Source organism: Ptychodera flava, chromosome 8 (assembly GCF_041260155.1).
Source record: "Ptychodera flava strain L36383 chromosome 8, AS_Pfla_20210202, whole genome shotgun sequence".
NCBI classification, from domain to species: domain Eukaryota; kingdom Metazoa; phylum Hemichordata; class Enteropneusta; family Ptychoderidae; genus Ptychodera; species Ptychodera flava.
Window position 1 is genome coordinate 37,149,278 of NC_091935.1, and position 24,630 is coordinate 37,173,907.

General features: G+C 38.0%; 1 protein-coding gene and 1 long non-coding RNA gene across 2 annotated transcripts in view; one reads left to right on the forward strand and one right to left on the reverse strand.

Annotated features, from left to right (window-relative positions):
- LOC139139231 (uncharacterized) overlaps positions 1-24,630 on the forward strand; it is a 63,396-nt gene continuing 38,766 nt past the window's right edge. The window contains exons 1-3 of the long non-coding RNA XR_011553757.1: positions 1-456; positions 993-1,070; positions 16,131-16,480. This is a non-coding gene — a long non-coding RNA (uncharacterized lncRNA). The remainder of the gene's footprint in view (positions 457-992; positions 1,071-16,130; positions 16,481-24,630) is intronic.
- Positions 5,444-15,089, reverse strand: LOC139139443 (BMP-binding endothelial regulator protein-like). The gene is made up of 9 exons (XM_070708358.1): positions 14,932-15,089; positions 14,206-14,264; positions 12,100-12,175; positions 11,293-11,424; positions 10,748-10,867; positions 9,372-9,389; positions 8,863-8,874; positions 6,974-7,215; positions 5,444-5,776 (listed from the first exon to the last, which is right to left on the reverse strand). Exons 2-9 carry the CDS (start codon positions 14,254-14,256, stop codon positions 5,444-5,446), a joined length of 984 nt encoding a protein of 327 aa, XP_070564459.1. The 5' UTR covers positions 14,257-14,264; positions 14,932-15,089.

Consider the following 24,630-nt stretch of genomic DNA (forward strand, 5'->3'; position numbering starts at 1 on the left):
TTTGCAGGAACACAACACGACTACTTAGAGCGTGCTGCTGGCGAGCTAAAGATCAGTGATTTCGACAGTCGTCGAAACAAGACACAATTACTTCGCTAGTGTGTCATCTATGTAGGGATGGCAGTACTGGTGACACAGCGAACCGCTGCAATCTGAAAAAGACGACAACGTGTGACTTGGAATTGGCTCTCTGCAATTTCAGCTTTTCACACAATTGAGAAAAAAAAATACAAGGTAGTGACATGAAGTGCCCTGCCGTGTGTAAGACATTCCTGAAGAATGCTCGAAGAGAGCAAAAGGTCGGAAAAGGTCGATTTTTATAGGCAACGTTGTCATGATAGTTTCAAATGAGTGCTGACGTACTCTGGATACGTATACGTTGAAGACTTTTTGTGGTCGCGATGCAAGTCGCTGTTCAGAACATACACCCATAGCAGAGACTTCAACAAATCGAAGGTAAGTAACCGTCACCAAATATGATAAATGTCAGTATGGTCCACATGCAACACTAAAACCAGTTTTTTAAATGTCTAACTATTTTTTGTTATGATACTTTTCCGCTTTAAATTTTATCCTTAGAAAAAGGAAGAACCTCGATTTAATTATTGCACCAACAAGACATCGACAATCACCCTCTCCCCTCAAAAATTGCCGTGGTTTGTAAGACGTTGCTGTGGATATGTATTTGTAAGGTGTAGGTGTGGAATAAATGGACTGAAACTGTAACCAGTAGTGGCAAGATCCTTTGTGAAATGGCGTTTTGTGCGTTGAAAAGCAAGTAACCTTGTGTCGAGTATGATGAAATGAGTACAAAATGTCAACTCCATTTCAGAGTTTTGCCACCCCCTCCCTCCCCTTCAAAATCCATATGCATTCATAAAATATTACCCCTGTTCTAAGTGTAGGTAAAATTGTTTGAGGAACGACATCGGCATCGTCTGTTCGCACGGGTCGTTAGTTCGACTACAGTCTTCCACTTACTCCGATTTCAGTGAAGCTACCCGGACAAGATACCTTGGCAAGTGAAGATGCGTCGTCGGATGAATTGCGACAAGATGTCCATTTGACACGTGAGTGACACACACAAAAAGACCAACAATCGCCGGCTATTGCACGACATCTTTGAAAGAACGATTTTACGGAATTACGAAATCGACTGTATTGATATCAATCAAACTGAATTTTCAAAATACTAAAACAGAAATAATGATGAAATACTATATCGTGCCACAATAAAAGATTGCAAAAGACAGAGCCAGCATCATTTTTGGTTAATGGCTCTGCGTTCTTTCCAAGAAGCATGTCTGTCAATGTCTGTGTGTCTGACATGCGCTCGGCATCTCAAGAACAGATTATTGGACTTAAAACGAAGTCTGGCACACAAATGCATTTTCAGAATGGCTTGAACCGATATACTAACAATCATAAATGCACAGTTTGACCTGTTATGGATGTTGAAAACAACAGCAATAATAGATATTACCATTAAACAAATCACCAAAACACTTAATTTGTCCCGTGATTCTACATCTGGTGTTGACCTCAACTAAATTTACATCTGTATAGTCCAATTACATCGTCTGTTACTCTTTGATTTTTGTCTCTCATTTATCTGTCATACAACTTTCTACTTCTAAGTTTGCTCCCCTCCATATATCAATTGACAATACCAATGGATGGATGGACATTTCTGCGATTGACGTAGAACTATAGCAGCAGTGTCTGGGAGCCTTTCAGTCATTTTGTCGGCTGAAACCCAGTAACACGATTGGAACTAATTTGGGATAATTGGATTTTCATGTTTTTTAAATTTCTCACAAGTGTTTGGTGCCAGATAGTTGAATGTTGCAATAATATAAATAACTCATAAAAACAAGTGTTGAATTTAAAAAGAAAAGCAGATGAGATTACATTTGTAGATTAAATCGGCATTACTTCACCTTCCAATTATCCCAAATTAGTTCCAAACGTGTTCAATGTTCTCACTGAATTATTTCCAAACAGCCGATCAGGTAGAGAATAGCCGTACTTTCAGACTCCGTAAGTTGCTGTAAATAGTGACAATCTACCAACCCGATATAACCTTCCGAGCCGCTGTACATTGCTAGTTAATCCTTATTGGAATGTATGGCCAAGATCGCGATATGTCTAGATGACATGTGGCTTTTCTTGCAAGAGCTTCAACAAACTTTGATTGTTAAAAAGTGGACACCATGGCAGCATTTAATTGGCGTTATGTATATCACCTCTAAAAGTGGTTGTCGGCCAAGCTACTGGCAGACGTCATTACTCTATATGAATTAAATATTACTAATTCCAAATCTTCGTCACCCGACTAAAGAGATTCCAAATATGCACGCGTGCACTTGAAAAATAGTTTTCCTTTGAAACAAAAGCATTTAAAAAATTATCATTGTAAAAAACTAGTTTTTCTGTTAATAAGTTTTGATTTTCAAGGACAGCATTATATTTTCAAAGAAGTAGCCAAGGGTGCAACCTCACCTTAACCGAAAAGAAAGATAGGGTATGAAGGTAGTTCGAGCCTCGAAAACGGAAGACTTAGAGTTTTGCTCAAAATTGCCTCATTAAAACTTTCAACCATGATTCTTTTACCAAATAAAGAATACAAAATCAGGGGTCACCGTGCAAATTTTGTAGCTAGAGAAACAAACAGTCTAATACTTGAGCAATAATGTTCCTCCTCCCGGCCAATAATGAACAAAAGCAAACTTTGTACGACATAATGTACGAGGTGAAGCCGGGTACAATTGGAGTGCAAAGTTAGCTGGAGTCCATTATTGACTGGGAGTGGCCTGGGTTCATTATCCCTATTACTTTACAATTTTGGCGATGTCAGTGAATTTCTAGATGTAGAAAACATCTGGAGCAACAATATTGGATAACTAGATACATTATCAGTAATAATTTAGGATGACGTCACAAAATTTATTGGTATTGACAAAGCTATAATATAATATCCGATATCTGAAATTCAAAATGGCCACCATCCATGTGTTATCGGGGAAAAATTAATTCCCCATTTTCACAAAACTAAGCCGGTGAAAACTTTATTTACTCAATAAGCTTCAAAATGAGCCCCCAAAAGAATATTGTAAAATATTACTGTTATTTGAGCGGAGGAAAACTGGTTCCGCATGTCATGTTTCGAGTAAATAACACTTGTCGTCACTAATTTCATCAGATACGGTCCGATTCGTTTATTTTGAATGCATAATTCCCTTTGGTATTTATTTTCTTTTCTTTTTCGGTAATGTTTTATTATGTTTTTGGTTGGACCAGTCCTGCGACTGGACAATATACATATTCGTCATTGCGCTGTGGGATGTAGTTGATACAAAGTTGACAAAGAGGTTACAGTTCTCAGGAATCAAGGGCAAAAGGAAGTAAGTGAACATTCTCGGACAAGTGATAGACTATAATAACTAAAATGGTCATTATCTTCCCGATGTTCGTACTGTGTCAATCTAAAGAGAGCTTTCCATTAGCCAAAACATGATCTCATTTCGTCTGTCTTCAGAGAGTCAGTTACAGTCATGACTCAAAACCCACGGAATGTGTTCAACCTATTGGAGGCGCCGTTTCTTTCGGCAACGCGCTTCGTTCTTAACCAGCACTTGGACTTAGGAAGCGGTCATTTTTACGGCCAGGGAGGGAGGTTAGATGAATTACGTTAGAAACTCTAAAATTTCGAGTACCCCACAGCCAACAATAATGAATTTGAGTAGCGCCCCTCTCTAACACAGGAATTTCGACTGACCCATCCATCCACTGTTTTTGTATATTTTGTAGAATTACCTTTCTTTACACACTCTCCCAAATAATCAGTACCTATAGAATAGAGAGTAGATTTTTCTCATGCATGATCAGGTGTGTACCAATTTTTATCACAAAATACTGAAATATTACTCATTTAGTAATATGATAGTCAATATACTTTGTATACATGTATATCAAATCGTACCATGTTTTTATAAGAATTGAACCATTTTTAATCTACAGTGTTTTTCATTCTTTTTTATTATTTTTGTATTATTTAATAACTTAATGCCTCCCCACATTTTGAGCAGTCCGCTTTGTATCTTTCAGTTTTGAGTGACCCTCTCTGATTCCATCGACCCCGGGACTGTAATAATGTGCTTTGATCTCCGCACAGAAATTGTAGCGCGGGGTGGATAAACATAACCTAGCTATAGGGAGTCTGACCAATAGCTACACTAACTGGAGGGGGCGCGCGGTCAACGACTCGGAGACTCTAATAGGCAATAAATATCCATGCCTGCGCTTTTGTCTATGACATTAAAACCACGGGAATAATTTCAAAATCACTTGATATGCTTGCAATCACCAAAATTTATTCTATCTACGTTAAACCTCTACCATGGAAAATATGTGAACAATATTTTATATCCTTATACCAATGCCAAATACAAGTCTTGCTAAAAGGTTCAGCTTTGCTACGTACGTATGTTTATAGCTGTGATTCATCGTTTCACTTCAAATGAATAAATTATTCTTTCTCTTTGCTTGTTGTAGTTATTAGGTAACCAGATACATGTAAGTAACAAACGAAATCAAGACTGGATGAGAGATTTGACAAGATGTGACGTAACAACGAAATATCATAAATTCAAAATGCTTTTCAAAAATTCTACAATGAAGTGTTGTACATTAAGTTCATAAGACGAGACAGTGATAGTGGTGAAATATCATATTGTTCATTGTCAGTATCGGTCCGGGTCGTTACTCCAATGTTAATCTAATAACAAGTCCTTTTTTCGCACCTCCTGCATTTGTGTTACGTTATCATACAGAGCTTTGCCTACTTGTAATCACGTGACGGATTATTTCGATGAACACCTGTAAATATAAAGGCAACAATTATATATATATATATATATATATATATATATATATATATATATATATATATATATATATATATATATAATATATATATATCGGCAACAATTATATATATATATATATATATATATATATATATATATATATATATATATATATATATATATGCACACCTACACACACACATATATTACTCGTATTGTTCGACAGTGTAATCATATATACTCTTATTGCCCGACGTGATGAACTGCATTAAAATCGAGGCTTTTAGATGCACTATACTTTAAACTTATTCCACTACCGTTTAAATAAATGATCACCATGGCGACATGGGTAAACTTAATGCTAGCATACTACTATCAATTTATTTTGTATACATGGTGTACTTTAATAACTCCGGTACCACTTAAAATGTTACCACATGCAGACTTTAATGACAAAGTGTTCCTTAAAACTTTTCCAATGTCGATTTCAATGCTTTTTGGATTAAAAGAGTTATATCATAATCGCAAAGGCAATAGAAAATTTTAAAAGGCAGACACTAAAACGACGTTTCCACTCACGTGACCAGCCAGCCATTGAAGAAGCGCTGTAGATCCTCCTTAACAAATCCCTCACCAGGTCTTAACTCGATCGTGTTTTCGACTCCGTCGGACAGCTTGTAGGTGAGATCGTCCTTGCGGTTTCCGTTTGCGTTACCGAGCAGACCCCAAACCTTGCCTGCCAGGGACTTGTCCAAATGTATCGACGTCTTTCCCTTCCCGTTATACTCGATGAATAGAATTCCCTCAATACTCACAGTGACGGTCTTCTGGTTGTCCGACCAGTCAACTATTATTGAATGATCCGTAGTTTCGTAAGGAAGGTTGTCTTGGATTTCTATACCATTGAACTGCATTGAACGGTAGAGATACACAAATTATTTACAGTGGAATAGGAAGTGTTATTTCTGACAGCTCTCCAAATTTTCCGACCAAACGTCACAGGTAATACGCCTGCATTCGGACTCTCAAACGATTGATTTTGAAAGAGAATGTTTGATATTTTTCTTGAGAAAAATTGAGAAGTTTAAATCTTTCATTTTCGAGGCGCGAACTACCTGATAGCTGCGAATATGTAATAAAGCGATCTCAAAATATCCCCAGTCTTCCAACAGAATTCTTTGAATAAGACCCATGAAAGACTGGAAAAGTGTATAACACTGTCATAAGTGTCGAAAGTGTCATGTAAATTCAAACGGTTTAACATCATTTTAGATCCCCCATTTTCAAAAACAAATTTTTCAGTGAAAATAAAGATTACAATAACAAATTATTGGCCATCGTGAGTTGTACATTCAAGTAAATGTCATCGTGCTTGTTTATAATCACGTGCATGTATATGCAGGAAATACTGCATTTTTTGTACTTTTCCGGGGAGCGCCATACTGTACCCGTTTATTATTTAACCTATCAAACCGCGTGGGCATGGTCCAAATCAGTATCACTTCTATACATGTCCTTCAGTTAGCACATTTAGACGAACCAACTTTGGTTTGAAAATAAAATCGTGAAAAAAATTCATAAAATTAGCAGCTATTGGGGCTTTAAAGGGTTTACCACCCCATCTTATTATGATATTTTCATTATTCCCGCCCTGTACTACACGATCATGTTGTCTTTCTCAGTATCTTACCCTAGTACAGCAAGTGTGAAATCCAGGTATCAGCCGATACAACGCATCGGTTTCGTATGTAATATCAATGTAGACAAATGAACCCCGATTCGTCCCAAAATTCTTTAGTCAACAATAAAATCGTACATGACACACAAAGAGGCTGTGTTGACGATTTGAACACTATGCATCTCAACACTACCTTGGAAAGGTACAAGTAGCTGTGTCTTTACATACACATCAACAGCTTACGGCTATGGGAGCTATTCTTTGATAAACCTTAATCTGTTTTTGCCTCCCTACTTTCCAGCTTGACCGCGATTACAGATAATGCCGACTATTGCGATTTGGGCGAACGAACACAAAAATTCGTTTCCGTTTTCGGTATCCGAGAGGTAAATTGTGCCAATATTTTCATGTAACGACAGGTACTTACTTGGATTTTGTCGTTCCCTTCAGATAATGTTATAGTGTTCTCGTTTCTCGTCACCTCAAGTGATGAATGGAATGCGGTGAGGGCGTTATCCAGGTTACTAGCCGGTACGTGACGGGACGCAACGGAAAAACTGGGGTTGTCCGTCTTCTCTTTGACCAGAACGTATTTACATAGGCCGCCGTAAGTGAACTTGAGACCGTCAAAGGTCTGGAAGTGTGGTCCGATGCCTCTTTCACCGGCCCCTTACAAAGAGCGAGATAAAAGGAACAATATATTTCGAGTAGAAAATTGAATGACAGTGAGGGCACCGCATAAACGCGTAAGTCAACCTTTCCTATCTTTATATCGCCAGTACGAAATCGCTTCATGCATGTCTTAGCCGTGCCTTCGAAAATAGAAAAAAATGTCTGCAGCGTAATAGCCACGTGGAGGTAATATTGGACCGTATTTCGAAAAGGCATCAGTGTAAAATTAGACGCTGCTACAAGTAGAGCTGCGGATGAGGTTTGCATCGTGAAAAAGTGTTTTCAACATGGTGCTCCTGCAGCCAGCTGAATGTTTTCTCAAAGACAATTTCACCTCGATAAGACTATAATCGTGCAAACGACTAACAGGATCTCTTCATTCGGAAATTGATTTTCAACTGAATCCCATCGGCTGTTCTTAAAATATTGACAAACCGACAGAAAGACAACATTTCGTCATAGTTAAGTTGCTTATGTATATGAAAACAGGAGCCAATGACATGAGATACAAGTACATTTTTTAAAGGCAGCGCAATGTTTGATGGCTGTAAATTGGCGCGAAAATTTGCAGTTGAAATAATCATGACACTGTTGCACGTATCTATCTTTGTTCAGTGTACCATCAAGGCAATTTGTTTGTCTGTGTGTCTTGTGGGTATTTTCTCCAGTGGGCCACTACTCTACAAGTGTTGTTTTTCTTTTTCCTCCTTCATATCGCATTGAAATGCATAGGACGTAACTTGTCCAAACGGTATGAATACGTAATAATGTTCAATTTTATTGTTAACGTCTTTATTACAATCAAGACTTGAATTTATTATTCCACAATCACGAGTAGTATAAAACACATCGTTAGACTGGCTTGGCACTGTCACGTCGAATAAGACCTACCAACTCCACCCATCGCCTATAATTGGAAATTCTGTTCCTAGGTGATTGAAAGCAACGCTATGACCCTGGGTTATATCATTAGGTTTCATACTTATTATTTATTTCAGACTGATTCAAAAAATCGTCCATGCACGATGAATGATATACAAAGACAGTCGCTAAAACACAAAAAGGCAGAAATAGTTAGAAACTTTAAAACACATTAAAAACTACAAAATTACTCAACAGTACAACAGAGATAACAAGTGAAATTCTACCCCAGGAAAGTACATGTATCATTACCTTAAGATAATTCACGCCTTGAAAGTGAAAGACTTAATTTTTTGCTCAAACTTTCCTCAAGATATATTTCAACCGTCCTATTTCAAAATTAAGAATAAAAATAAATAGTACTAGAGAAAAATATGACCCAAGATTTACCGGTGTTTGAAATTCAAAATGGCCGCCACCCCTGTGTCGACTTTATGGAGTAAAGTAAAATTTTCGAATTTCGAAAAAACTAAGCCGATGGAAAGTTTTCTTATACAAAGATCTTTAAAATGAACCTCCACAAGTGGTATAGCAGAAAAAATTGTAAAAGTTTAAGAGTCCGAATATCTGTCCCTTAGGCGTGTTCTACCTTAGTGGTATCTATATTGTTTGTGTACAGCGTGCAGAATGTATCGTTGTTGAAATTTCAAATGCATTTCAACACGGTCTAAGGGTACCAGAAGAAAAAAATACAGTACTCTTTTGGCGAGACGTGCGACTTACCCTCAAATTCACCTAAAATTTAATGCAGAGAAAGAAACTGTTAATTATATCACATAAGTTGTAGAGAAAGATTAACCTTTAAGAAGGATCAGTGTCTGGGAAACGTAGTATATCAGTGGTACTAATTGCAACAGCACCACATTTGAGCTTGAAATCATTGTCTATCGACTGTATGTGTTTCATTTACATATTTGATCATGTTTCTGCAGATCAAATGAGACCATGTTCCTTATGGCCAGAGTCGTCAAAAGGCCCCATAAAATAGTTTTTTATTAGAACAAATATTTTGATACGCAAAAATTCGTATTCTCAGTTCAGATGGGTTATGGCTCCGCTCAAAACACGGCATAAGTACCAAAACCGCTGAAGATGTATCCTACATCTGCTCAATGACTTATTTTTCAGATGCATGATGAGACTGTCACTCAACGTACTCACATTTATGAGATGGCATTGAGCTAAAAAACTGGTTTGATCAAGTGATGTAAATGAATGAAAATTGAACTTACGGAAAGTGCCTCCCTTTGCTGTTCCGTCAGAGGAAAAAAATCGGAAAACAACAATAAGTGTCCGTGAGGAAAATGTAATGATATTCTGCTCTGATCATTTGAAGTCTTCTATGCAAGCAAGAACGGCAACGGTGGTAATCATAGCTTGAATATTGGCAATGGCGGGACCGTGGTAGACGGTAAGGGTCATAGGATTTAACATAACAGTGTGGTTTCTGTCTTTTTAGTTGAAAAGAAGAACATCCTAAGACAAGCATATTGCTATCAGAAGGAGGACAGAACCCACTAGTCTTCAGATAAGTTCAACACCGGTAGCATTGCGGAAGTAAATTTTAACTTCAAAGCACAGTCCGTCCGAGAGACCGCGTTTTCCCCACCAATGTCGATGAAAGCAGCATTATCTCACACCTCATATTAGTGAATCATGTGCGTCGAAACACGCCTACGACATCGCAATATCCTATGATCAGGCATCTGTTCCCTCGAAGGACAGTCACTAAGCTAAAAAGAATGAGGTAAAGCTCTAGAGGGCGCTGCACCTCACCCTGACGGTTTCTCACCTTCCATATTTTCATAGTTTGAGCAGTGCATGTATTGTGCAACATCGTGAAACGAGCTGAAATATTGGTCGATAAAAGTTTACTGCAGTCCCCCTTACATAGAAAAAAATTAGAAATCCGAGAATTTCTACAAACTACCTCAAATATATGCAAATGAGCTACTACCAGAAAGATTACGAAACTGCAAACATTGACGTACACTTATACATGGGTAGGTTTAACACTGAAGATATCAAAATATCATGTTTCGACAATATTGGAGGGCACAGCTGATTTCAAGATGGTGTTTCTCTTTTCCCTGTCGTGAAAAACCAACTTTGTCCCGTTAGTCTAGCACATGTGTACTAGCTTTGTGTGGTACCTCCATAATCAAATTAAGGAAGTACACAACTCGAAATTTCAAAACTAAAACTTTTGCTCAATGTTTCCACAAGTAAACTTTAAACCACTCCCTTTCGAAATCAAGAACAAAAATCTGTGGTCACTGTTCAAAATTTGATATTCAAGACAATTTACCCAACATTTAGCGACACTTGAATTTCAAAATGGCTGTCATTCCTGTGTTAACTCTGTGGGGTAAAATAAGAGTTTTGATTTTCACAAAAATGAGCGGGACGATAAAAGTTCATTATTCCATTAGCTTTACTAAAGTGAGCCCTCACAAAAGGTAGACCAAAAGAATTTTGTAATAGTGTGAGGGTTCGTAAATCTGTCCCCGCGGCGAATTATAGGTTACAATACTGGTGGGGCGAACATCGACTGCCCTGCAATGATACAGCGGTAACGCTGCATAAAGAGTTAGTTTGAGTTGCTCACGTGGTTGTCGGCAGCAAACGTATCCAGAGGAACAGAGAGAAGTATCCATGATTTCAATGAGTCCATCTTCGCATTGTCCGGCCGAGCAAAACCCTTCATTGTACACTTTGGAACAGCGACCTATAGGAAGAGAGAGGTAGAGACGAGACAGGGTAAATTTACCGATAGGTTGTGGGTCATCGTAAACAAACAAACGTAGAAACATTTATGATGACAAAACATACTAAGATATGAGTTATTAGAAGTGTAAATGAAAGTGAATGCCAATGATACATCAAAGAGATAATGAATATAAACAGTTACACCATCGGAAAGTCAAGTTGTTAAATTTCCTGCATTTCGTTTGGGTGATAATTCGCGCACCAACATGCAAAATAAATATATAAAATATGTACAAATATGATTCAAATATTTAATGTCTTTAGCGCTTCGCGGCTAATTAAAGTGTGAAGTTTACTATGACTAGAGGATTGAACTCAATGATGTCACGAATTGACAGGTTTGAAAGTTGCGCGACTTGTGAAATTAAAAATAAAAATACCCACTTCGTGATGTTGTACAGCACACACAGCTCCTTGGACACAGGTTAGAAGCCGATGCCACAATCTCGTTGACCTCTGTACACCTTTCCTTGCATATACCGTTGATTGCCGGGTTATTTGCACACTCTGAGTCTTCTGTTTACGGCAGTGATCAAATTAACCATAAAATCAATTATCTACACAACTTTTGACGATACGAATAAAATAAACAAAGTCTCCGTCAACAGTATACTCAATGAACGTTACTTAATATTCAATCGATTTGTCTATCAGCAGAGGGATTTGCTTTCCGTCGGTCCCTTAACTTTAAAACATAGATAAATCATATTGACAAACAAGAAATTATGCAAGCACATTGCTAAATACCGATATTTCAGACTTTTCAAAATTTTTCATTGTTTGGTCGGGATTTTCCTACTTGTTGGTGTCAACGGACAATAAAGGAGAACTTAAAATTCATGGACGTTGGTTGCATACAAGCCACATACATTGATTTACACGAGCCTTTCATTTTCACCTTTTCTCGCGATGTCATTGAAACAAAAAAATCGATGTATCTTCTCCAGGCTTAATAATTTGTGAATACTTTTAACAGTCTTTAAGTCATTATCATTGAATGAATAGACATTAAAATATGATAATGGTCGCTATCATTAATATCGTCATCAACATTATACAAAACAACTGAAATTTATTCAATAAAATCAATTCGAAATTATTACAATTTAGAAGATTTGCACCTGTTTATAAACAACAAAATTAATATGTAATTTTTTTGCAGTAATGTATCAACATTCAAAATCAACCTGCCTGATATTGCTGTGCATGAATCCTCGTAGACCTCTGTCTCGTCGTCGTCGTGGTGTTCGTGTGTTGGAAGCTTTTCCTGAGGGAAGAATGTGACAATATGATTCAAATTACTCCTTTGTCATCATCCATATGCTGATGAAGTTAAGTTGCCACAAGAAGAAGGTCGGCGCACATGCTGGCAAAATCACGGCTGACTCGCAGCGTGTTTGCAAGGTTATATCTGATTGGTCGATTGTCACTATTCACAGCAACTTAGGGACTTTATTTGTATTATTTCATTATAACGGTACGATTCTGCCAACCAATTGGATAACAGCTTCGAAATCGCTGCGAGTCGGCCCCAAAATCAACGATGGTTCAGGTATCTAAATTGTTTACAGCCTGCAGCATGTGGTGAAGGTTGACGAGAATGCCAATTCCATGGCACAATGTTCCCGCACAAGCACTCGTGTACAAAGAGGCTGATTTAGGCAGATCATCTTTCAAACTTGACAATGACTATCGATAGTAAAATCCAACCAAATGATTTTTTTGTTTTTTTCCATTGTGCAAAGAATTTTGCTTGCATTAATAGTTGGGTGACTTTTGTTGTATAGTGCGATTTGATGTCTGTGTTGGATAATGTTACAATCGAAAACTAACTGATTTATTCATAGCAAGAATGAGAAAAAAAACGCCGAAAACAAAGAGAACATTCAATAATTAAAATATAGCATGCTGTAATGGATAGAACATATTGCTATTGACCGACAGAATGTGAATGAAAATTTAAAAAAAAAAACGTTTACTGTAACTCCGGGTAGTGTATTGATATTTATTGAATCGCCCATACTTATTGGGCTTGCATTAAGTAGGTACAAGAGTTGTGGTCTTGAGATGCACTGCCTGCAATTTCATGATTGATATTCATGCATGCTTGAACTAATAACATTTTCTTCTCTGACGGTTGTAATAAACAGATTGAAGAAAATCACAGGGTACAGATATCAGCTATCGAGTCACGACATACACTGCTACACAATCGCGCACACTGTTCGCAAATTCAGTTTGTTTTTCAAACCCGTTGATATTCAAAAAAGTGAGTGAGAAGACAGACTTTTGCGAAACTGGCACGAAAATTGGGAACAGACACCTTCCCTAATTTACTCTCATTGAAACAAATCAAAGAGCAATTAAACGTAAGTTGAAATGCGAAAACGGCCTGAATACGCCACATTTGCGCGATTGTTGAATGTGTGAGGTCACTCAGTAAAGCATGAAGCCGCTTTCAGAACGAATCATAAGGACTTTAAGGTAGAACGTGCCTCGGGGACACACATTCGCACGCTCAAACTTTTACAATCCTCTTCTAATGTACCACTTGTGGGGTTTCATTTTAAAGCTCTTAGTGCAAGAAATTTTTTTAGCTTACTTTCTCGAAATTTGAGAATTTTATTTTGCTCCATGGAGTTAACACAGGCACAGCGGCCATTTTGAATTTCAATATGCATTTGAATTTCAAATATCGGTAAATCTTGGGTTATTTTTTCTCTAGTACCAAAATTTGCACGGTAACCCCTGATTTCATTCTTTTTTTTTGAAAGAAAATGGTTGAAATTTCTTAACGAAAGATTGGGCTAAAGTTAAAGTCTTTCACTTTCTCTTTCGAGGCGCATACCCTACCCTAAAGCGACAATGTCATGAGATTATCTTTACTATAACATGATATAAAAGTGAATTGCCATTGGTAACAGGTGATACCCACAGTTTACATTTACATTTTACAAGTTGACTGACTGTTGATTGATCGAAGTATTTTCTATTTATAGGCTAATACTGTGATAAGTAGCAAAAGAAGTACGGCTGTAGTAGTTTTGCTGGACACGAAGAAGTAGGAGGAGCCCACAAAACATAATTAGCATGCATGGTTCTTATATTTGAAACAAATTGAACATAGACTGTAGCATGACGTTTAAAAGCCTGGTAACATCGTTGGCTGTGTGTTATATGATTAGTAAGTCCTGTCATTTACTGTGAGAGAAAAATTCCCACAATATTCACAAGGAACATCGATCAGCGAAGTAGTTGATAGAAGTATATCAAATATCTAAATAACGATAAACATACCTGTGCTAGAGCTTGAGCCAGTAAAACAGTGAGAAGGTATGTCCACTTCATGGCTGCAACTGATGAAAAACAAGCGACCTATACTTCGTTCATTTAAATTGATGAAGGAAATAGCGAACATTATAAATCAGCGATTGAGTTGTGCTTATAATAAGTCTGAAATTTTAAACCATTAATTACATCACATTCCACTTTTTTATGAGCATAAAACTGTAACATAACTTTGACGTGACAAGAGACTCTCCTGGTTAAATGTACATTGTAATTAAGTTCAGAGTCAGTATCAAGAAGACTGCCAAAAGCTAACTTTAAGTTTGTATAGTTACAATAACCTTTCTTTGCATCGAGACAAAATGCACTCAGTGGCTAATCGGACACATTTGCGGTAGTTCACGACGAAGTTATTGCTCTCAATAGTTTGTTGTGGAAATTCACTTTTTCAATAACATAGCTTTGTAAAGAATCTTTGATTTATGATAATATTTCTTTCAAAAGAGCATTTTCGTTCGATAAAGAGATACTTTTGAATGCCAACTAAATGTAAGGACATATGTGAAGAAAATGATTATTTCATCTGACATTCATTGCACATAGGGCTACAACTCTTCTACATGTTATTTCTCAAGCAACCTTTCAAGAAAAGGTACACTTCTTATTTGACATGCACATTTAATTTTTCCCTTGTCGACTAAAAGCATCACTGATAAAAATTCAAATACCACTCACCTAAAATATATATTCCTCAGTGTCCCTTTAGCAGTTTGCAACTAGATACTTCTACCGAAAGGCTCTCTTACTGTTTTTTCACAATAAAACACCTTCTGGACAGGATGCTGCGCTAATTTCGCCAGAAATAAAGGTGTCCTGATTGGAAGCTAACTGAAGTGAGACATCTGCGCGGCTTACTGACGTCATTGTTAGTATACGTGTAAGATTCCAGTCAGCAGATTGCACAAATGTTCAAGTTGTCCAGTTGCTTTGATTTTTTTTCAAGTGTATTATTAGTATCATTCTACCATTAAGCGATTCCACTTTCCCCATTTGTTTCTCATCCAACAAGTGTGGCATCGGGATAAGCGAAGTTGAAAATGGATACTGTTCCTTTTATCCATGAAATCTTCCATAAATTCAGAGAGTATTATTTTTTAGAGTACGAAAATGCACAACCACATCTAATCCTTATCAAAAAATCAGGAAAACCTATGAAAGTAAAAACTGTTGTTGTACACCGGGAGGAGGAAAGAGAGCAAAATAAAATCTACAGGAATCCTCGAGAAGTTTCCAAGATTCACAATATCAAGAGTGATTATATTAGTTCAGTTATACTTGTCTCATTGGAATATTACGCCAGTATGAGTGAAAATACAAACAAAACATTTGATAAGTTCACAAATTAGACATGTTACTTCGATAATACACTGAAAACTGATCGGAGAACTTTCGCTGACATGGCTTCGTTTCTGTTCCGTCTGCCATGTCGGGATTTTAGCGTACTTCAGCAACCATTCGATCACTCCGACGTTACACTGGGGACATGCATAAAACCACACTACATATGAAAGGAACATTGACATTTTCCGGTGTCTCCGTTCTCAAAAGCATGATAAATGCCGCAAAGGAAGAAATTATTCATGCGGACAGATAACAAGAGAAATGTTTGATGTGCCAGCTCTGTCACAGGTGTGTAAAAGGAAAGCATCAATCACAATTGTGCCAAAAATATCGATAAGCTCAATCTACCCACCTCTTCGCTCAGTATTTATTTAGTATTTATTTTTATTTGCATTCCAAGGCCACCGGCCCATAAAAAAGAGGAGTTATATAGAATACATAACTTGTGACAGAGAATAATACAAATCAACTGGGTCTAAAATATATCAGAATGTCACTAGCTTTCTTTGTGTTTATATTGTTCTGGCCGGCAGAAAAAGAAGATCTCGGACAATACAAGGGAGTGGCGCATAAGTCACGGTCGGGATTTATACGAGTGACAGGTGTCAGGTTCGAACGAACAGCCGCTGCAGTACCGACAAAGGGGTGCCTTGAAATAGACCGACTGTTTAGTGAAAGCTGGAAACGTGTAAAAAAAGACAATATGAGGAACATCTGTCGACGAGCAAATATCGAGTGAGTGACTTGCAGAAGATAAAGTACAAGGAGCGTTGATCGGGGGAGTCGCAGACCGAGACACAGCCGCCGAATCAGGACAACATGATTTGTTCAGTCGATGTCGAGAGCAGAACTGGTTACACGGCGGGTTAGACATGTCGATAAGGTACTGCATATCAAATGTAAAAACTTGGCACCTGCTCTGCGATTTCACTGTCACAAATCTCAGGAAAATTCGAAGGAGTGACATGAGTTGCCGTAAACGTTAAAAGATATTCAGGAAGAAAGGTTGCAACAGTTCAGTATCGATGCAGTATGATGGACTTTGCGTGAAAAGAAATCCGAACGTATACCTTAGATGAGTTTAAGACACTCGAAGGTGGCGAGGCAGGACTTGACTGGGGCGTTCGCTAAACGATGACTTCGATAATTCTAAAGTTTAAAGAAGACTAAGACAGGAGCATCTTTGTGTCTGGAAAGTGGGAAATCAGCTTTCAACTCAAATACTTTCGACAGTGATCAGGTTGGTAACTTTCGCTGAATACTTTTACTGTTATCTATTCATTACACCTAGAACATCCTGTCTGGATTTTTTGGGCTGTTTTGGTCCATCCATGTGTACGTCCCCTCTTTAGTTTCCTGCTGTGTGAATAAAAGCAAAGACGTGTGTAAATGATACCATTAATAAAAACTTTAGATGGAAAGGGGAGTAAACAGCGACATTCCTAACAGATTTGGGTAAACAACAGACATTCCCTAGTCTTTAAGTATATTTGGAAGCGATTTACAAAGATAAGCTGTTCTCTTCTTAAAAATATTTACGGCCTTACATGTAGTTCACATACATTTAGAAAAGTGAAGTAATTACATGTATAAACACAAATGACACTGAATGCCTTTATCTAGCCAATGTCGGAAGTTTGTCCTGTTTTAAGTTTTAATATTTTTGGAGGCTGACATAGAATACCACTAAAAGATGCTTTGGCATAATTAAGGCAAAGTAAGCGATCCTTTCATCGCAAACACTTCTGGTCGATTATCCCGGAAAAACAACAGGTACATTGATGCAATATACCTCAAAGTCCCAGTAAAGAAAAGAACAACTGAGGTATGAATGCTTTCCATAAGGAAATTACAATCTGAAGGGCGCAGGTCAAAACAGATAAAGGAACTGACAAATAACGAGCGCATGTCAAATCTGAAGAAGGAAATTACAATCTGAAGAGCGCAGGTCGAAACAGAAGAAGAAAATTACAGTGTGTAGAGGGATAGTGTCGTTTTCGACTAGCGTGAACATGGATAACGACGCTCTGCCACTGTGAATGATAATCAACCAACTAATACATTCTATCAAAGACACTATTTAGGGTCTGTGATTCCGTGCATCTTCAAGGTATATCACACGGTTCAGTCCGAGGTCTTATGGATATACTTAGCAAAGGCAGGAAAGTTTTTCAAGACTTGATTTATAGTTCAGATTGATTACAAAAACAAAAAAGGCTGATATTATTGGAAGTATAAAACAGATCATATTGCTGTATAATTAACATTTAATATCCAATCACAAAGGAAAGGGCCAAGGAATTTCGAAATTCAACACTCAGTCTATAAAATGATTCCGAATGTACGAACATGATAAATTTAAACATGTAGGAAACTATAACAGAAAGCGATAATCTAAATTTTCATGTCAAAATTATCTCTGAGTACCTGAGATACAAAACTTGAGGAAATGTCCTGAGCATACCACGTAACGTCTTTATATGCACTTGTATCTTTGTAGTCAATGGGTTCTCCAATTTAAATTCCTACGCGCTTAGAATGGAAAATCTTGCTATTTTAGTTTAGGCTCGTCGCTCATGCGGGAGCGAAACAGGTTCTAGTCACCCGCGGTTGTTTCAGATGATCTGTAGACAACAGAAAGCGTATGGTCAAGTGACCGGGCACATTTCCAATGACTATTTCCATTGGGAAACTTTAAAAATACCCTCTGACGTCACTTTTCCCAGGCCAGTGAGAAAGAGATGTATCTATTTTCTCGTCACATGACTTATTCTGGCGAATCGCAACACGAAATGAGCATGTGGCGTGCGCGTTCTACTGTTTTATCTTTTCTTGCCCTTACTGTGCTGTAAGTCCCTTTTTATTTCATATCGTCTCATCTCCCTGGAATTGCTGTCGCTCTGAAATAGATTTCTATGATTGTTCCCCCCCCCCCCCCCCACACACACACAAAAGCACTGGTAAACCGTACGATATTTACCATGGAATTTCATGGAAAGAGAAAATTTTGGACAATGCACAGGCTGTCATGAAAACCGTCAACACAGGAGATGAACGGGTGTTCTGTGTTCTGTTTCTAAACCATTTCGCTAAAAACTTACACCCGGTAGATTGAAACCCGGACTCCTGTGACTAGACCGACGATGATCAATGCGACAAGAGGCAAATGAACAGGATCACTAGACTTGTTTGACTTTTTTCATCCTAAAGTTTTTTTCCTAACGATGTCATGGGTGTTTTGAACGATTAAATTTTGTGACGAGTTCTTTTAAGATACACAATAATGCTGCGGGGGAAAACCCATGCAAAGGTTAGGAGTTTGACACTTATGTACCATTTAATAGTTGGAGCCTGATTTCGTCTCTACAGAATACCATACCATATTTAGCAAACCTTTCATTCACTCAAAGCACATAGTTCACTAACCACGCGTTTTGGAATTAGGCGGAACAATCAGGGCACGCGTTACACTCAAAGATAAAACCACGCCTACCTTCCGAACGCCGACCACCGCACACTTTACTTTGAAGCGTGTTTGTGCACAGCTTTTCTCTCGATTTGCTTACTTGTTTACTAGACTTGGTTCAAGTGCGTGATTTGTGAACGTGTGAGTTGGGTGAACGCTTGGAATGCAATGATTTGTGTTCTGTTTTCATGTGAAATGTGTGAGTAGCATTATACGTGAACGCGTTGAGTGGGGTGAACGCGATTCAGGGGAGTTTTACCCGGCACAAACTAAATCAATATAGCTGCACAGACTAAATAAAAACGCGTTCGATCGCTATCAAATTTTACACGAGGAACTTGTACAAATTATTTTATTTTTTGAAAATTAACTGACTTGAACCAAGTCTCTGGTTTACCTTCGTACTGTGACACCCTAATGTCTCAAAGGGAGATTTAGGAGTGGGAAGGCAATCTTGCCCGAGTTAGGCCGCGTTCAAAAAAAATGGGGAGGGGGGGGGGGGGCTGGAGGAATCGCGATTGAAATCTTATTGTTTTTTAGATCCCCCCTCAGTACCCTAAAAAATTTTCAAGTTCCCCCCTTAACACCCTGAAAAATTTTCAAGTCCCCCCTCAAATTACCATATAGCTGCATATTTATTAGGAATGCACGCAGAGTAAAAATAAACATGTAATGTGTCGTTCTGCATGCAGATGTTCAACACTACCTCTTATCAGCAGGTTGTAGAGCCATATAATAACCTAGGGCAAGTTCTTAAATTGATTCATTTTTAAATACGCTTGCATCAGTGGACTTTTTGGATTTCTCAGCCAAAGCCGACTTGAGTTTATCCAACTCTGGCCAGGTCGATGGCAGCAGCTGAAAAGCACACAAAATGACAATCATGAGAGAGTATGAAAATTGTGTATTCCTGGCTACGTTCAACCAAATTGTAAAAAAATGAGCACAGTGACCTACCGAAATTTATTTTTCAAAAGAACAAAACATGTACAACTTAGATGCCACTTATAAATGTTTTACAAAATTGGCAATACTGGATGGTTAAAATATTCCACGAAATTAATGTTTTAATCTCAGAAATTTTGGGTGTAATAATGGCAAATTTGATAAAAAATAAATGATTCCATTTAGTCACACATTTTTCCATTTAAATTAGAGTCTTTACTGTTCAAAGTGTTACTTTGTGTCTTTGTGTTATTGTACGATGAGATGTGAAAATTTCATTCACTGCATGAACTTGAAATGAATTGATTTTAAGTGATTTTAGAAAACCCGACTTTTCATGGTACATTTGTATAAGATCAAGTATGGTGACCCCATCTTTTTTCTCTAATATTTGATTGTTCTCATATGCCAGAATTCAAAAATCCATGGTAACTGTTAGTCCCCTGGTCTTCTATGTGTTGCTCTCTGGCTGGATCTTGTGTACAAGTAGATGTATGTTTCACTGTCAATTTAGTGTCCTATGACCGAAATCTTCTTAAACTACATCAGAGTCAGAGCTATATATGTGTCACTGTCACTGCCAATATGTGGTAGCAGGGCAGTAGTTGTATCAACGTTTTATTTTGACAATATTTTGTTCAGTTTATACAACTGCGTTCTTGTTCTACTCCCTACAGCATTTTGAACTGTCCAGTGTTCAGCTTGCTAACACAGCCTATGTGTACCGTGCATTTGCATCATTCAATTATCACCAATATTTAGACAAACGGGCTTTGTTGACAAACTGAATATTGTGTTTTTCAGCACGCTGTAGAGAGACACCAAGAAACTGTTTGACACATTGCATAGAAATATTGCACAAGTTATCAACAGTTGCAGCTCCTGCCCCATTACAAGGCCAACTTGTTTTACGAAAATTTAATGGCATTCATACATTTTTAGATTTTTTCGAGATTAAAGACATAAAATGCGACAAACAGTTCTAGATTTTGTTTAATTATTACTAACATTAGAACCATTGGATGACATCAAAATGTTGGGAGTCACAATATTTTCAGGTCCCCCTATAGGAAGAACAAAACTTTCAAGTCCCCCCTCGACTACCCCAAAAAGTTTCGAATCCCCCCTGAATTCGTCCAGTCCCCCCCCCCTCAACATTTTTTTTGAACGCGGCCTTACATGATTTGATTGTCATGCATGGAAGTCTTACTGCGTGGTGGGGATAAAGTTACGGGCGATTTTCTCGTCATTCAGAGAGGTGGCGAAAAATTCCGTTTCAGTGATCGTGGGTTACGAAATGTATTGCAACGCTTTGTATCGTGTGCGTTAGATATCTCTCAAAGAAAAACAAATCGACGAATATGGCGATAGTGCAGAAAATGTCTCAACCAGTGCCGTCGCACGAGGTGTGAGAAGCCGATGGTCAGTTGAGGAATGGACTGTGAAAAAATGACGCTTGTAGTCTATGAAAAATTCACCGATGAGTATATTGCTAATGTGATGAATATGTGAATTTTTCTCTGAACAACACCCAAACAAAATCCGGTTCTTTGATTTCCAGTTCTTGCATATTTCACAAAGTCCTAGTCCATGTTTTCGAGCCAAGCTTCTAGTTGTTTCTCCCGCGGCGTGTCGATGTTCTGTTCGGGTAAATCCTGTTCATCATCTCACAATTTTACAATTTCCCAAAGATATGAACAACAGAATAGCCGCCGGCCGCGCCAGTTGACAGGACCACAATGTCTGAACAACGTCTTAGAAATGGATTGCTCGTGAATTTTTGTGGTCAAAATTGGAGGCGTGGTTTAACAGATTTGCTTCGGCGGGTAGAACTTTTCTATTTCGCGCCACGATCTTTTGAGTTTGGCGGGTTGATGTTTCCACCTGACAAGTTGAGCGACATCGACAGCAGAGAATGTCTTGCGGTAAGACGCGCTGGCGGCTGGGCCTTTGTTTTGACGTTTTGAACACATCAGTGTTTTCAGCAGTAGATTTCAGTTGCATGAAATGTAAACAGCGACCACGAATACTTGTAAATGTAACACCGAGAAAAAAGTGGGGAAAGACCGATACTACATTCGTAGTAACCGATTATCTGATTGGCTATTTACTGGTGACATACAGTTGTGTGGTGGCGCTTTAAAAAACACGATCTAGGGGGGGGGGGTCTATTAGACTGAAAGATTCCGTCGCGTGCGGGCGCTCCAACGCACTGCTACCTACGACCCTTTACACGACTGAAGGCACACTGTACTTGGCCGCGGCAAACTCGAAGAAAAAAGTACCGCCCACAACTGACTTCACATATTTCTCAAATATGTATAGGGACTGGACACAAATTATAGGGGGTGGGGGTGGGCTGGTATATTTTGGGGTGGGTCACCATTTTTCACGCAAGCATTTTTGAAGGGTCATAAAATTTTGTGCAAGCCTATGGGGGAGGGTCACCTTTTTTTATGCATCAAAGCTGAAATTGCATGTGCACGTATTAAAGAATATGGAATACTGAAAAAAGAAAAAATGCCTCCTGGAACTTTCATTTTCTATCGTTTCCATTTTCGGCGCGCACTTCGGGCGCAAGTTTCAGGGTATAATAAACAATGTATTGATGATCCAAGCAGCCACATTGATTTAAGTTGTCATGATTTCTACTTATCCAACTCCTCTATTGTACATATAAACTGTCCCCTATAATGATGCTTTCAAGAACAATTTGGGAGATCACTTATTTGATATCATTCTCCCATTGACAATCCATATGGTATAGGTCAGTGTCAAATGTTCATGAAGCTGTATGTACATTTTTCATTTTTTGAGGACATTGACAGAATACAAACTATTCAGAATAGTGCAAAATGTCATCAATAACAACTGCAAGCTTCAGGTCGAACAACTTTTGAATAACAGTTTAGAATCAGATAACCTACGAGTTATTTGTAGTTTCCTCATAGCCTACAATGTATAGTGAATCAACATTCGGTGAAATTCCAAAATCAAATTTCTTGCACAACCATTGACTTGAAACCACTCTAGTCTAATCATGAACATTAATACCAATAATTAGGTGTACATTAATGCACAGATTTACCTAGTTTTGTATTGGAAAAAAAAAATAGTTTGATCATAGGCTGCCATGCATAGTGAATGGACGTTTCAGTGAAATTCCAAAATCAAATTTCTTGCACAATCATGGACTTGAAACCACTCTAGTCTAATCATGAACATTAATACCAATAATTAGGTGTACATAAATGCACAGATTTACCTAGTTTTGTATTGGAAAAAGGTATTCATAGTTTCATCATAGGCTGCCATGTATAGTGAATGGACATTTCAGTGAAATTCCAAAATCAATTTCTTGCACAACCATTGACTTGAAACCACTCTAGTCTAATCATGAACATTAATACTAATAATAAGGTGTACATAAATGCACAGACTTACCTAGTTTTGTATTGGAAAAAAAATATTCATAGTTTCATCATAGGCTGCCATGCATAGTGAATGGACATTTCAATGAAATTCCAAAATCAAATTTCTTGCACAACCATTGACTTGAAACCACTCTAGTCTAATCATGAACATTAATACCAATAATTAGGTGTACATAAATGCACAGATTCACCTAGTTTTGTATTGGGAAAAAAATATTCATAGTTTCATCATAGGCTGCCATGCATAGTGAATGGACATTTCAGTGAAATTCCAAAATCAAATTTCTTGCACAACCATTGACTTGAAACCACTCTAGTCTAATCATGAACATTAATACTAATAAATAGGTGTATATAAATGCACAGATTTACCTAGTTTTGTATTGGAAAAAAATATTCATAGTTTCATCATAGGCTGCCATGCATAGTGAATCAACATTATTGATGAAATCTAAAAATTACGTTTTTTGTACATACATGCACTTTTTACCTGCCACTTCAAGCAAAGTACATTTACATGAATTATCACACACTTATGATTTGCTATTTTTTGGACAAAGCGTTATATCGGCCACATTTTGCCTTCCTTTTGGGAGGGGACTTCAAAAGTATAGCAAGTCAGAAGGAGGTCTTGAACACATTGCGGGTTTTTTTTGGGGGTATTGAGTAACAGGGGAGGGTCACTTATTTTCATGCACGGATAAGGGGGAGGGTCACTAATTTTTGTGCATGAACTTTTGGAGGGTCACTATTTTTGATGCAGCGGTTTTTCGAAAAACACCGGCCCACCCCCACCCCCTGTAACTTATGTCCAGTCCCTAAATCATGGTAGTGTAATTTGAATATTGTTCACGTGGGCTGTTTACGTGCATAATGAGTACGCGGTAGTCAAGACAACAATGTCAATCAACTGCATCGGCAGCGGCGACATTGCATAATCGCTCTACTAGGCAAATGAACAAAACGACACGTGTGTGTAGTGCTAGCCGCATATCATGTCGGAGAAGAAACTTACATGTAGATACAGCTGCCTGTGTGGCTCAATTGACGCCTATAAAAAACTCCATGGCGTATTTCTCGCTGAGCGCAGCACAATGTGCAGTCTGCGGGGACACGGGGAGACAGTAGACTCTCGGAAGAAAAGGTCGATCTTTTCGAAAACGATCGATATCGCCGAGAAACTGAAGC

Coding starts and splice junctions, on each gene's coding strand:
- LOC139139443 (XM_070708358.1), bottom strand. CDS start 14,256: ATGAAGTGGACATACCTTCTCACTGTTTTACTGGCTCAAGCTCTAGCA. Junction 11,425..12,099: donor TTCATGCACAGCAATATCAG/GCAGGTTGATTT, acceptor TGCCGTAAACAG/AAGACTCAGAGTGTGCAAAT. Junction 5,777..6,973: donor AAGGGAACGACAAAATCCAA/GTAAGTACCTGT, acceptor CGTTCAATGCAG/TTCAATGGTATAGAAATCCA.